Genomic DNA, 15,069 nt, shown 5'->3' on the forward strand with positions numbered 1-15,069 from the left:
AGAGTGAATGCTTCAATTACCTTTAGCAAAATTTCTCTAAGTTCTCAAACACAACTATTTAATCCTAGACACTACACAGATGGATCAAAACATGAGGCTAAGTACTTAAACTCTATTGCACTCTGTGCCATAAAAGTAATCATGCTGCGCATTCATTCAAGACGCCTTCCTCAGTCTTCCTCAAGATCTAGACCCTTAGTGGTGTATTGGTTTGGAAATGGAAGAAAACAAGGATTCACCTTCAAGAGGTAGTAAGGCAACTGTACACCCAGTTACTCAATTCTTCCTACTTAGCATGTAGAGCTTGTCCATAGGACCAGTGAAAGAGCAGAATATAATGAACTTTAGTTCAGGATGCGGAGAAAGGGGAACCCTCCTACACTGTTGGTGGGAATGCAAGCTGGTGCAGCCACTCTGGAAAACAGCATGGAGGTTCCTCAAAATGTTGAAAATAGAACTGCCCTATGACGCAGCAATTGCACTATTGGGTATTTACCCTAAAGATACAAACGTAGTGATCCAAAGGGGCACGTGCACCCGAATGTTTATAGCAGCAATGTCCACAATAGCCAAACTATGGAAAGAACCTAGATGTCCACTTTATTGAATCAAAAAGTTAACAAATCTTGGAAGCTGTCAAGAACTCTGTTTGTGAAGAGGTCCTTTGGCTTTTCCTGAGAACATCGTATAACTTTAACTGAGAGATCAGGCAACGGTTGTTTAACAGATGAAGACTAATCCTGTGATGACAGATCCGTGACTCCTCTCCTTCTTGAGTATGAAGACTCCTGGCTAATACCAAACAATATAACAGTTTTGTCCAAATGACAGGAACCGTGCTTTTAAATTTCTGTTCATTGATGGGGCGCCTGGGTGGCTCAGTGGGTTAAAGCCTCTGCCTTCGGCTCAGGTCATGATCTCAGAGTCCTGGGATCGAGCCCCACATCGGGCTCTCTGCTCAGTGGGGAGCCTGCTTCCTACTCCCCCCCTCGCCTGCCTCTCTGCCTACATGTGATCTCTGCCAAATAAATAGATTAAATCTTTAAAAAATTTCTGTTCATTGAGACCACATAATAACATACATTTATTATAAACTTAATAACACCTTTCAACTCATCAGTTATTAACAACAATCACAACCACTTTCATTCTGAAAAAATCATACATATTTACCTAAGATATATTAACTCACTCTACAGATAAGGCTTGGTTGCAAATGGTTTGAGGACTTTTGCGATAACTCCATGGTCCCCAAGGACCTGTGACCCATTGGGACAGACTGCCTTACGTTTATCCCATCAACCGTGGGGCTAAAGTTACAGCTGCTGGGTGACAGGAGTGTGTTAGCCACCCTGCTTATCAAGGTATTCTATCTGGTCACCCTCTATGCCCATTACTAGGGAAAGTGACAAAGTTTTGCTTTTAATAGGAAAGCTTCCTCTAGCAGAGGAAGTGGCTTTGGTTGGCCATTTCCCCCAACATTCCCCATGTCTGTCTCCTGAGAAGGACATAAAGGCTTCTCCACACTCTTGGTCCTCCTCCGTCTAGACCCCTTAAGAGGAGTGCATTCGCCACATGCGGAAGGAAGGCTTCTTCTCAATCAGGTCCCCCTTCAATAGCACCAAATTCAAAGAAAAAGAGAAAACAGCACAGGTCCGTATTATTTGTCCCAAAACAAGACATCTAGCCACCTCTGGAGTGTGTGGACCTAGTTCCCTTCGCATCTGCACCACATGAAGGAGTGTTGCCATGGCAACATGACCAGTGTTCATCATCGGGCCATCTGGGTGCCCTCTCAGGAAGAGGAGGACTTGTCCCATGAAAAAATCTAGGACCTGATATCTTTGTTAACATCTTCCTGGATGGGACCTCGAGGGACAGAAACAAAGGGATCTTGGTGTGCTCTCTCCTTTACTATTCAGCACAATTTCCTGCTGTGGTTATCTGCAGCAACGGAGCACATCCGTGTGCAGCAGCAATCAACTTGGCCTTGCAGAATTTAAATGATTTCACCTGCTCCCCAGTCTGCATCACTTGTCTTAGGATTATTTCATAAACAAGGGCGATTTTCCTGGTGGGACGAAGATCGAGCAAGCAGTTTTGTCATGGTAACGGCAGCTCTGGATTCGGAATAACGCCTGGGAATTCCTGCCAGGAGCTGGATACGCAGGGTTCTGGACATTGTATCCATCATCGCCTCCACAGCAGGGAACGCGCTCACAAAGAGCTAGTATTTTCTCATTTATTCACAGCAGGGAAGCACAGCAATTTGGATTGCAGAAACTGATTTTGCCAAAAACACAAGAAAGGGCCAAATGGCACAGGAACAAAACACTTGGAAAAGCTGACCATCTTTCTCTCTCACACAGAGCGTGAACATTTCAAAGACGGTATTAGAGGGCCATTCTCTTGGCAAATGCTGGAAAAAAGAAAAAGAAAAAAGCAAACCCACTCCCCTATTCTATGAGAGAGAGAACCAGAATTAAAATAATTGAAGGAGGCATTGTCACAATGCCCACAGAAGAGAGCTACCAATATTAACAGAACAGAATAAGCCTGTGTGGCTCATTCCTCTTGTTTTGTATTTTAATTAATTTTGTTTGTAATGCCACCAGGGTTTGGGCTAGACAGAAGGAGGCAAACACTCCTCTGCATCCCACAGGGTGCTGGGGCTAGAAGGGGCGGACCATTGCTCTTAAAGGCAAGGGTCAGCTTTTGAGAAGGAAAAAGGGAGGAGTCCATGATTCCCAGATTACATAACTAATGAATGGCTAGTTGAATGACTCTGAATGTCACCTGGTAAATCTCAGAGCTCTCCCCCAGTACCATCATCCATACAGCCTTGCTTGGAAAGTTTGCTGGAATCTCAGCAGTAGGGGCACCAGGTCAAGTGCGGATGGAAGGGGCTGTGGCTCTGCACCTGGCCACGAATGGGACTAGGGCCTGTAGGTGGAGAGGCCAGTGCAGGGGAGGTCAAAAGCAGGTTGTCTATGGGCCAGCACTCCTGTCCGTGGTCTGGGACACATCTGGAGAAGGGGTTCTTAGGAGCAGCAGTCTCTAGAAAGAACAAGTACCAGTCATCAACAGAGTGCGGCATCTAGCTTCTAGACAGCGGACGAGTTAAGGGAAAAGCGCTAGGATCCTATTTTCAGGAGAAAGAAGGGCAGAAATTAAGAGGGGACAGGGCCCCAGTCCCACAAGCGAGGGTTCAGGACCAGATTAAGAACTAGAATAGAGGGGCGCCTAGGTGGCTCAGTGGGTTAAAGCCTCTGCCTTCGGCTCAGGTCATGACCCCAGGGTGCTGGGATGGAGCCCCACATTGGGCTCTCTGCTCGGCGGGGAGCTCTCTCTGTCTGCCTCTCTGCCTACTTGTGATCTCTGTCTGTCGAATAAATAAATAAAGTCTTAAAAAAATAAAAAGAACTAGCATAGAAGCTGGGGAGTGAGCAAGTTGAATAAATCAAATATGTGTGTGTGTTTTGTGTTTATCAGATGTCAATAAAGATTTTTTTTTTAAAGGAATATCATTTCACATTGGGTCTTCAAATAAAGGCGATAAAAGTTAAAAAAAAAAAAAAAGAAAAAGAAAAAGAAATGAAACGAAACTAGGGATTGATGAGGGGGTGGGAAGACAGAGGCCCCAGGTGGGACGGCCTGAGTCACCCTTTGGGACCAGTCGGACGAGTAAACAGAGCCCAGTCTCTAGTGAGACCACGAATCCCTCACAGGCATCAGAGTCCGCGGGCAGACAGGCAAATCTGAGCTCACCAGTGTAAACCTTGGTGACTTCTGCTGAGCACAGCCTGGAAGGCGAGGCCTGACCAGTTTGTCCCAGTTTGCCGGAGACTTCCTCAGATTCAGCTCTGAAACTCTCACTTCCCAGGAATCCCGCCAGCTCTGGGCACATGGGTACAGCTGGTCACCCTACGAGTCACCACCTGAGTCCAGGGTCCAGGGTTCTGTAGATCCCATCACGCATGAGTGACGGGTCATCGAACACCCAGACGGATGGGTGGCGTTGAGCACACGGAGTGTGTGCCACAGTAACACGGCGTGTTTCCTCTCACACTTCTGATGGATGTTTTTCAAGCTTTAACTTGTATTTAGATGAAGTAGCTAAGATTCTGACAAAGGTAAATGGCCCAATTATTTTAAGAGCATTGGTGAGAGGGACTGGTAGAGGAGGAAGGCCCTGTCTCCCCCGGGTTCCTCACTCGAGATGCTGCTCCTGGGGGAGGTGTCCTGAAAACCTGCCTCGCCGGCTCCAAGGCTGTAATCTCATTCCGCAAACATAGGTCACTTGGATTCCTAGTTCAGTTAAAGCCACATGACGCTCTGGAACATCCTCCCCTCCCCTGTATGGGTTAAATGAGAGTCTACTGACCAGGAAGATTTTAGGCAGAATTCCCTTTAGTGAAAGGAATTTATCATTTAATCACCAGCTTGGGAAAGGGGCTGACTCTGGATTCAAAAGTCCATCAGTACTATTTTTTTGGCTTTTTAAATGTAGCACTATTTCTCTTTTCATGTAGAATTTTTCTTGAAGCAGCATTTCCCCTTTTCATGCAATATTGTATTTTTTTTTTTAGGTTAAGGTGTAGGAAATAAATAAACAACCCATTTAAGTATAGGCCATTTGTAGAACTCGGGATATTTGTGAAAACGTATTTAGGTACAAAACTACTAACTCTCAGTTCCAAAGGTCCGTTTTAGCTATATAAAGTGTCCTGTCATTTTTAAAAATATTTTATTTATTTATTTATGAGAGAGAGAGAGCATGTGCATGTGCATGAGTAGGGGTAGGGGCAGAGGGAGAGGAAGAGAGAGAATCCCAAGCAGACTTGGCTCTGAGTGCGGAGCCTGGCATGGGGCTCGATCTGACAACCCTGAGCTGAAATCAAGAGTCAGACATTTAACCAACTGAGCCACCCAGGTGCCCCATGTCCTGTCGTTTTTAAGCATTCAAGAATATTTTAAATGAAAGCTAATGTGGTAGCATGCATTAGACAGTAACAACTTTTGCATGTCATTTTTGAGGATCATGGCTTTGTTGGGTGGATTAGCACCATTTATTCTCTGTGATGTCAAAGAACGAAGTTTTAATCCTATTAAGGGAAAGCAGTGTATGAGTTTCCAGTGACTTTCTGTCCAATATCCTTCACTAGTTTCTAGACTCACACCTTTCTGTCTCTTGACAACGGGAACTGGACTAGAGCCCCCCTGGGGCACTGCTTGGGATTAAGTTACGTTTTCTGGATCTTTTGAAATGAATTAAGTGAAGACAGTATTCCATCCCAAGCCTTGGATGACCATTAAATACAGCGTTCACAAAGACAGCACAATAACAGGACTGAAAACCATACCCCACACGGGTTTCATGACAGCCAGAATCATGGTGTGGTTCCTTCTTTGGAAGAACAAAAATTGTGTTTATAAAATCCCCCCCTGAAAGGAACTCTCATAAGCAGACATTCCCAAAGCTGGAAAGTCCCTCTCTGTAGACATATCGGTGTCAGCATGACAATTCATTACCATACAATAAAGATGGCAGTGATTAGGAGTTGGACGTCTCTCTGGTAAGTGAGGCAATCTAAAACTTAACCTAACACTCCCTAATGAAGTTTTAATCTTTTTCTATTTTCTATTTCTTATATATTTATCTAACAGTGGGATCATCAGTGATGACCCCTTGGGATCAGAAAGCGCAAATGTCCGTTCTTGATGTTCCCTAAACGTGCCACCAGGGAAACCACCGACGGGTGTGTGTTTATGCATGACTGGCTACCAATATAACACCCAGTACTTATATGTTAATAAGTTGCAGACTAACTATGAACAAAACTATATCGGCATATCATTAAAATAGGGAAATTATGGTCAAGCCTTATAGGTTTGTTGGGCCAACAGAGGAAAACAATACCACGAACAAATATGGACACACTCAGTTCTAGGCTGCTAGAGGCTCCTTGTTAACGAGAGCTGCAACATACTCTTTTCCATGAACATATCCCACACGAAGAAAAGAAGTGGAGGAGTAGGGGAGGAGAGGGGTCTATATAGGATAAGGGCTTTTTAAAATCCTTTAGAAAAAAATGAAAGCAAAACCAAGCCACAGTTACTACCTATGTAGTTGTATAACCTGGGTCTGTAAGTGACAAAAGCTATTTAACCCGTATATTGGTTAAATAATGCTGCAGAACAACCATCAAGCTTAGTGACATAAAGTAATAAGCATTCATTTCACTCATATGTTTATGGGTTGGCTGAGAGACAGCTGATGTAGGTTTGGGGAAGTTTTGCTAAACAAGCTCTACTCCGGACGCCTCTCAGCCTCCTCTGGGGCCGGGAGACAAGCCTGGGAATATTCTTCTCATGGTGATGGCTAAAGCACAGAGACCAAGCCCAACCACACAGAACATTTCAAGATTCTACTGCAGCACGTCTGGTGATAATCTACCAACAGCCAAAGCAACTCACATGGTCAAGCTCAAAGTCAAAGGGCAGGACATACTTTCTACCCACCATGGGATCAAAGCAAGTCCCACCGGCATGCCCGATATCAAAGGAACCCCGAAGCATTTTCATCCAATGGAAATGAGGGGGAGGACACGAATATTTCAAACAATAACCTAAACAAGCCCCTTCCTCGGTCACCTCAACAACTAAAAATGTGTCGAATCACTAAACCCTACCCTGGCAATTGACGCAATGCTGTTAGCTCTATATTAGTTAGCTTTGGCCACAAAGACCAACACCCTCCAATCTCCGAAACACACTGAGACACATTTCGCAGACTGTAGTTTACTGAGAAAACAGTTATTTCTTGGACACATTCCAAGTGGCCGCTCTAGGTCAGCTTCTGCAGCTCCGTTCCAAGTTGTGGCTCTTCTCATTCTGAGACCCACACTGAAGGAACACCACCAATTTAGGTATGCTATTCTTGTGGGAGATGGAAAGGGCAAGAGAGCGTCAGAAACACATGAGGCCTTTACAGCTTCTGCTCTGAACTGGTGCCTCAGACCAGCAAGTCAGACGGCTGAGCCTGACTCAGTGGGGAAAATCCACGTGCCCACAGAGGCGCACTGCTGTGAGTCCCATGGCCACGAGAGGGGGTGTGGGATCCTCCTACAAAAAGGGCTGAAGATCTGGGAACAAGCACCACTTCATGATAAGGAAAGGTCCTTGAGCAACAACCCCAGCTCTCCACTACTTACCCGGAGATCTAGTCTACTACGATCAAAAGCCCGAGCACTCTTCAATACTTGCCCACTTTCTCATCTACTTTGAGAAATACACATTCAGTTTTTAGGGCAATGCTGTCTCTTCAGACCAGCATCATCATGCGATGCATTGTTCAATCGTATACACGGCGCCGGGTGAGCGTGCAAAGTCGGACTGATCGGTAACTTGCTAGGTGTGAGGCAAGAACCAGCGCACTCCAGGTAACAGGGAGGAAGTACGTCAAACTGATGCTAAAGAGAAACTTAACTGCAACATGTAAGAACTTTACCTTATGAGCAAATCTGCGGGGACCACCAGGGCAGGAAACAGGGCTATGCCCAACATGCTCCCTGGGTCAGAGGATGCCTGTGATGCTCCGTAGGCCTCAGGACACACTGCTGTGCTACAGTTGTGCCTGAGCTGTAAGGACAGTTGACCTGCTAATAGTTTGCCTTTATTTTTCAAGTGTGCCTTAAACATTGCAAAGGCGCCCATGCACGTATCTGAGCTAAGTGTCCTTCTGCACTGGGTCACTGCCTAGTGTGTGACACTCAGCCCACCCTTCGATTCTTTCCAGTTTCTATACACTTTGATTCTTTCCATTTTTCTGTATTTCTTCAACTTTCTCTAAGTTCTACCCACCTGCCTCATTTGCATTGATTTTACATTTTTGGACTTTTCTCATCAGGGAATAATAGTTGCACTGTTGGTATATTCAGAGAGCCTGACGTTCTCATCACCTGTGTTTCTAGCTTCTAGCTGTGGCTTTAACCAAGTTGGAAGCTAGCTGGGAATTTTGGCAAATGGAAGCCTAGAGACCAGTGAGACAGACATCCAGAGTTTATTCGCCCATGAAACGAGTAACGTCCATATGAAATATAACTGAAATTATTTGCTGGGCGGCCAACCCTCAGAATAACCCACCTGGTTGAATGTTGCAATGAAATCCATCATACCTATTTCTTCCCATATCCTCCTCCTATTCACAAAGCCCAGGGGACCGGTGTAGCCCTAGATTGTGGTGAATTTAGGTTCTCTTCTGTAATACAGAGCATCAATTTAAGCTAGTCAATTTAAACATCCTGAAATAGATGAGGATCACTGGTATCAGGGATGGAACAGCCTGGGGTTGGGAGGTGGCTAAGGAAGACAGCATCACTGCCAGGCCTCCCACGTGCATCAAGCAAATCCTTTCCACTTCCTTCTGGCCTCACGGCAATCTGTGATGTGGTGATCAACACGTAGGATGAGGAGGGATTTGGACCGATCTGGCAGGATGTGGTAACTTACACGATAATAACTTCTCTCAAAAGTCACGATTTATTGAAAAGAGGTTCTATGACACGTGAAGGCAGAGCACTGGATAATTAGCCTTGAGCATGGGAGCCCTCAAGGTTATATCCAGAAGCGGGGGTACCAGCTAAGGCAGCAAAGGATGCAGAAGGTTTGAAGGGACTATATAGACACAAGGTTTCAAGACGACCCTAACACTGATGTGGTCAATTAGTTAGTTGAGTCACCAAAAGTGAGTAATTGATAGTGGCATGCAGAAGTCATAATAGGACTGATTTTGGCCTTGGGGTACAAAGCCTGCACTATTGGTCAGTACTCCTGAGTAATGTAAAGAGGTAATTTGCACATTATTATTCTTTGTGGGAACACTGGGATCTCTGAAATAGAAAATCATGGTTTAGCCTATAATTTGACTGACTTCCGCTATTAGCAAGGAGTTTTAAACTGAAATGTTAATTCCTTCTCTTTGTGAAGATAATACTTGGCTTTTCTGCTTATGTTCTACAGTTTAAAAAGTTGAAGATGGATCGGTCCAAAACTCAAAGCACCCTTTGAGAAGTAGGTGATTTCAAGAGTAAGACCCTACAAGATAAGCCTGGAAAAATATCATCGTGCTAAAGAAGCAAAGAAGCATTCTGGAACTCCTAGGGGTGTGACAGAAGGACCCCAGAACCATTAAAGAGGAGTCCAAAAATGGGGCAATTTGAGCAGCAATAAAGATAATAACAAAACCTGTGAGTGAATTATAGGTTTAAATCCAGACATTCAGAGGGAGGCATCAAAAAAACCCACAACACACAAGTCACTGATTGCTATTGGAGAATGCAGGGAACCAACTCGTTATTTTGAAAAGAAATTACACATGTATCCTGCCTTTCCTGTAAGAACTGTAGCTCAGAGTGACCAAACAAATGATGGGAGAAGTTAGTCTTTATGTACGTATTCCAGTAACAGATGAAGACATAATGATAAAATGGGAATATTATCAATATTGTCATTTGCAACCTCTGATGAATTAATAAACACAGGCAACAATGATCCACGGCAGCTTCCACCGCAGAAGAAGAGACGGGAAGACATGAGATGTTTCTTAACGGAAATGTACGAAGTCAGTTACGAAGGAGGATTACCTAGAGGATCGCATCTAAGCCTGATTTTCCTCTACATCTACCTGCCGACTGTCAGGGAACACAAGAGACAGAGGGTCATGTTAAAGGATCTTAAGGATAAAATTAACCCCAATTTAGACTGCAGAAAAGTCTACAGAAAAAAGCCAAAAAGAAACTCTAACATTCTTTACCCCCAAGGTTGCAAGGAAAAGAAAAGAACAGGAACCTACCGACTAGAGCCCAGAGGTTTATCAGCCCATCCCAGTACACCATCAACAGGCATAGTGGTGGCTTGGGTACTGAACTCCCAAGAGAAACTCATGTCTGACTTCAAACCGGACTTTCAAATGGGGATCACTTAACTGCTTAAAACCAGAGTTAACATGTCTTGGAGGCCATAGGTTCCATGATCTTTCACGAGCACAACCAGGTCGCACCTTGAACTGCTTCCCCGCTGAAATGTCTCTAGAGTGCTTGTGAATTAGAAGTGGGTCTGTGGGTGGCGGGGAGCAGCGTTGAACCAGACACCTGGGGCCGTAAGAGCAGCTGCTTCTGGGACTCATCCTGTGACCACTCAGCAGTACTCACGACAACACCCCACATGCCTAGTTAAGTGGTATTTATTTGCCTTCCTAAGCCACCAGCACACACTGTTTTTTTCTCTATTTAAAAAACCTTGATGTTGATCTGACATATGCTTAGCTCTGGGATTACGCGTGTAATGTCTTCAGGATACTGCTGAACGAAAAGCAAAAATATTTATTTGACCATGAAACTGAGTGCAGATTATCATACATTGGATCCAGTTGGGAAGACCGAGGTTAATGTGATGAGACCAGGGCAGAAGGCAGCAGGATATTTTTTTCCATAAAAGGAATCCACAGCCTAAATATGCTCAAAGAACAAGGATCGACTCATCTTCATGGTAAAACAGATCATGTTTTACCTTTACTGCATTGTGTACTCATGATCTGCAAACCCCAAGGCATATCCTTATAATCCAATGTCAACTGATTAGTTGAAACCTCTGTAAATACAGAGGTTACCGCTTGCCACTGAATGTAAGAATGAAGGAAAAAGGTAGAAATCCAAATCTCTCTGGCCAAGTTCTGGGAGGTTGGGGATATGACATGAAAACTAACAAAGCTATTTATTATTATTTTTTTATCAGAATGTTCTATCAAAATCAGCTGAGTGGTTAAAAAAAAAACAACTGATGTTAGCAACCTAACATTCTTCAAGGTTTTCATCAAAGATTCAATCTTCCAAAAACTGTTCTCTAATATTCATTTTATAATAATCCTTCTGTTACTTTGTTTTTCCAGGAAAGCACTGCCATATATTTTTATATATTATTCTCTAATTATTCAGGTGTGGCCTCAGATATATCTCTGTCTTCAAAGGCATAGCAAATCTTCCCAAGAGCAAAGAATGAACTTGAGTCCCTCATTTCTCTTAGTGTAGTGGTACAGAAACATCAAAAAAGCCTTTGCTGGGAAAAAGAAGAAAAAAATAGAGGAAGAAAAGGAGGGAGGTGGGGAAGGTAGACCAGCAGCACGTGGGAGTCTGAAGGCTGAATGTTACATTATTGCTCGTGCTTTCATTCAAACAAATAGTATTTCCAAGATTACATTTAAAGACAAATCTTTAGACTACCCTGAATGTCAAGAAAAGATGTATAGTTTGTGTAAATTAAGATGAATGAATGACTTCACAGTATCGGGCCACAGCAAGTAAATACACAGTAAGTGTAATTATCCAAGGAACGTGGTGCAACTACTGAAAAATGGACCAAGGGACCAGCTGGCCTTCATTCTGGTGCTATCACAATTTCACAACCATGTCTTCTTTAATGCACCTTGTGATTCTTCCCAAAGGTTTTTCTTTTCTCCCTTTTTAAAGCCAAACTAAAAATGACTTAATCAGCTCTTTGATAATATGTACATTAGAGACAAATCAATTCACCCACTTTAATAATGCTTCTTACTAGTAATAAGTAAGATTACCTCTGAGTAATTTGGTGAGAGATATTTCCCGTTGCACTTGGCAATGCTCCTCAGGATTTTTAATGCTTTATCTCCTTTCTTCCGTGTAATCAGCCAGCGGGGAGACTCAGGGACCACCCTGGCAAGAAGAGAACTTTTTTGAGTTTTATCTAGTAATTTCAACACCTAAAAGTTAATGGCTTGAATTTCTCTATCAAAATGGATCTTGTGATTAGGTATAAGTTTAGGAGATTCTGAGAGTTTAGAATAAACTCTCTGCAACATAAATTATCTAAAAAATTTTATAATGGAAGGGAAAAATGCTCACTTGATAACTGAATCATTGGTCGTAATAAAAATAATCAATATTGCATTGTCCTTGATTATACATTATGAAATGTATAATGTATAATCAAGTGTCCTTGATTATACTGTATAATGTATAATAAAGTGTCCTTGATTATACATTACGAAAAGAGCTGGGATTTAATGAGCATTTAGGAAAAGATGAAGACCCAATTCATGTAAACTGGTTGCCCTATATATTAAAATTAAATTAAAGGAATGATCAAAATACATTCACTACAATAAGAGTCAAATGCATATAACCTGTAGTTTTCTGATAGCTTAATTTTCTTATGCTCTTAACATTTTCATATTCCTCAGAAGATTCCCAAATAATACCAATATGCTCAATAGAACACAGAGAGAGGCAAATAAATTTCATTGCATTTAATCTGCATGTTGAAATATTGGCAGATATGGTATGTTGCCTTACAGTGTTCAAGAAGATATTACAAGATAACAAAATATAATTAACACTTTATTTAGGTTTTCTGCTTGGATACTTTGTTAATTTATTTTAATAACAACTATGAGTCAAATAATAATCTCTATAAATTCTCAATTCTCTAGAAATACTCAAAGCCCATAGTCACTCTGGAGATATTAGGAAATCTTAGTTGCTTTCATTTTCATGGTGGTTCAGAAGTGCAGACTCTACAATTCTTTGGAATAAGAATAAGTTCAATAATGACCAAAACCACTTTACCAGTAATAAAGGAGGAAGAGAAAGCTGGGCAGCGTTATGGCTAGCTGGATCCCTTGCCAATTTGGGATAAAGTAGGCAATTCCAGGGAGAATTATGATTCCAAGGGTGAAGAACATTTGGACCACTATTCCCACAATTCTCCTTTGCTTTGAACCTACTATTTCTGTTACTGAAGGAAAACAAACACAGAGGTTAGGGAAGCTGAAGACCAGCTCCAAAATAAACAAACAGAGACATTACATCTGTCATATCCATTGGTATTGCTAGAATGCTACCAAACTCTGAAAGGTACCACGGCTTCCATACGTGCTGGCACTATGCTTTCTGCTCCCTCTCTCCTCTGCCAGTTATAGGCGAGCAGGTGCCACGCTCATCCCACATACCCAGGCCAGCACTCTTCTGGGTATACAAAGAACATATGTGTTGATTTTAGGAAAGCGTAAGTGATGACTATTTTATCAACACAAAACTGGAATCAACTGGCTAGCTTTCTATCACAGTAGTTCTAAAGATTTTCCTATTGTAGTCTCCTTAGGAGATTATTTGTAAGCATTTTTGAGCATTATAATCCTACAAATAATTTTTTTCAAGATCACCACATAGTTTCTATTAAATGATAATTCTCCCCACAGCACTGGACTTTCCATTTATGTGATATTTCTTTAAAAATCACATGGGGGGGGACGCCTGGGTGGCTCAGTTGGTTAAGCAGCTGCCTTCGGCTCAGGTCATGATCCCAGCGTCCTGGGATCGAGTCCCACATCGGGCTCCTTGCCCTCCGCAGGAGCCTGCTTCTCCCTCTGACTCTGCCTTCCACTCTGTCTGCCTGTGCTCGCTCTCGCTCACTCTCTCTCTGGCAAATAAATAAATAAAATCTTTAAAAAAAAAAATAAAAAAATAAAAAAATAAAAAAATAAAAAAATAAAAATCACATGGGGGGATTTTACTGCATACCTTCTCCCCCTCTTTCCCCCCAAACTCATCCTTTTGTATCTGTCATTCATTCTATTCTGACAATCCTGGGATGTGCTACCTTAGTGGTGCCCTAAGATCACAACTTTTAAAATTTCCTTAAAAATACTTCACATTCCAAAGTTATCCCTTCTGCCCCAGCCGGCGATAGGCAACCGCCCAGCACTCTCTCTCCTTCCCCATGAAAAGATCTTCAGAGGGTCCCCAAAGTGGGCACTGCTTGGGGATGAACTGTCTAGCAGTAATGAAAGGGACTAGAAGCCTAACGATCTGGAGCAATAATCAAAAACAAGCGTTTGCATCTCCCTACTCACAAATCCGCCGTGACCCTCAGAGCAGGTAGCTGGTCCTGAACCTCCCCAGAGACAGAAGCAAAGTAGCAGCCAGGACTTTTCTCAGTAAAATGAGCAAAGAGCAACGGAAAGTTTTTCTTTCTTTCATACCCTGAAGGTCAAACTTTCTAGTTACGTTTTTAGGTCAGATCTCCTTCACGGTAACAAGTTCTCCACTTGAGCAAAAGGAGTAGAATTAAGAAATAGTATCTGAGAACACAGGAATGTCATCTCAAACCCTATCACAGAAATACACAGAAAATGCATATTAAAAGTGTTTTAAGAACCACTGAAGTTTTTATAAAAATTGAACTCTAATGAAGCAAAGCAGTAAGGTGTTAGTGGTACGGCCATGCTAGAAAGTGGTTGGTTCACCCAAGTACTTTGTGATATTCCATATTTGGCAAGGTGGTGTTTAGTTTCCCAAGAGTCAGAATCTCACCCCCACACCTTCTTATCTGCAGAGATCATTACAGTGGCAGCCGCCAAGCCTCCACATACGAGCCCCAGGAGGGCTGACTGGCCAGCACCACCTGCCCCTGGCTGTCACAGAGACACAGAGGCGTAGCAATGTCTTACCAATCACGTAGCAGGTCATCCATGTCCCTTTTCCAAACACACCTTGTAGGAAGCGGAAGACCACAAACACAGGGAAATTGGGTGCAAATGCCACCACAACACCAGTGACGCCGACACCGAAACAGGAGATTAGGTAAATGACTAGTCTGCCGTACCTTTTTGAGAAAGAGAGAGGAAGAAGTCACCTTCAACGTTTCCTTCGACACAATGAGAAAGACTATCATTAGAAAGTTGTGAAAAGAGGTTTAAGTACAAAAATTTCGTTTTTAAGACTGCATTACTGCCAGGTACAGGATTATTGAAAATTCTACGTTCTATTTTATAGCAAAACCAGGGCAAATAAGAACACGTGTGTCTGAAATGACATGACAAAATGTAAGGCACAGAATGCAATCTTCGGGATTGCAGTTTCCACAAAGATGCCGCTCTCCATCACGTCCAGTGCCCCCAGTGGCACAGCCTGAACACTTTATAGCATTTTTGTGAGTGGGGTGGGAAGGGGAAAGGGAGAAGGCTCCAGGCCCAGG

At 42.9% G+C, this 15,069-nt stretch overlaps 1 protein-coding gene across 1 annotated transcript in view; it reads right to left on the reverse strand.

The window, feature by feature from the left end:
* Window positions 1–15,069, reverse strand: part of SLC22A3 (solute carrier family 22 member 3) — an 88,833-nt gene that overhangs the window by 29,389 nt on the left and 44,375 nt on the right. The window contains exons 3-5 of the mRNA XM_082729504.1: window positions 14,543–14,697; window positions 12,660–12,828; window positions 11,630–11,747 (exon numbers count right to left, since the gene is read on the reverse strand). Of these exons, the coding sequence (XP_082585630.1) occupies window positions 11,630–11,747; window positions 12,660–12,828; window positions 14,543–14,697 (442 nt within the window). The remainder of the gene's footprint in view (window positions 1–11,629; window positions 11,748–12,659; window positions 12,829–14,542; window positions 14,698–15,069) is intronic.

The sequence above is a fragment of the Mustela nivalis genome (assembly GCF_964662115.1).
Source record: "Mustela nivalis genome assembly, chromosome: 5".
In the NCBI taxonomy this organism is placed as follows: domain Eukaryota; kingdom Metazoa; phylum Chordata; class Mammalia; order Carnivora; family Mustelidae; genus Mustela; species Mustela nivalis.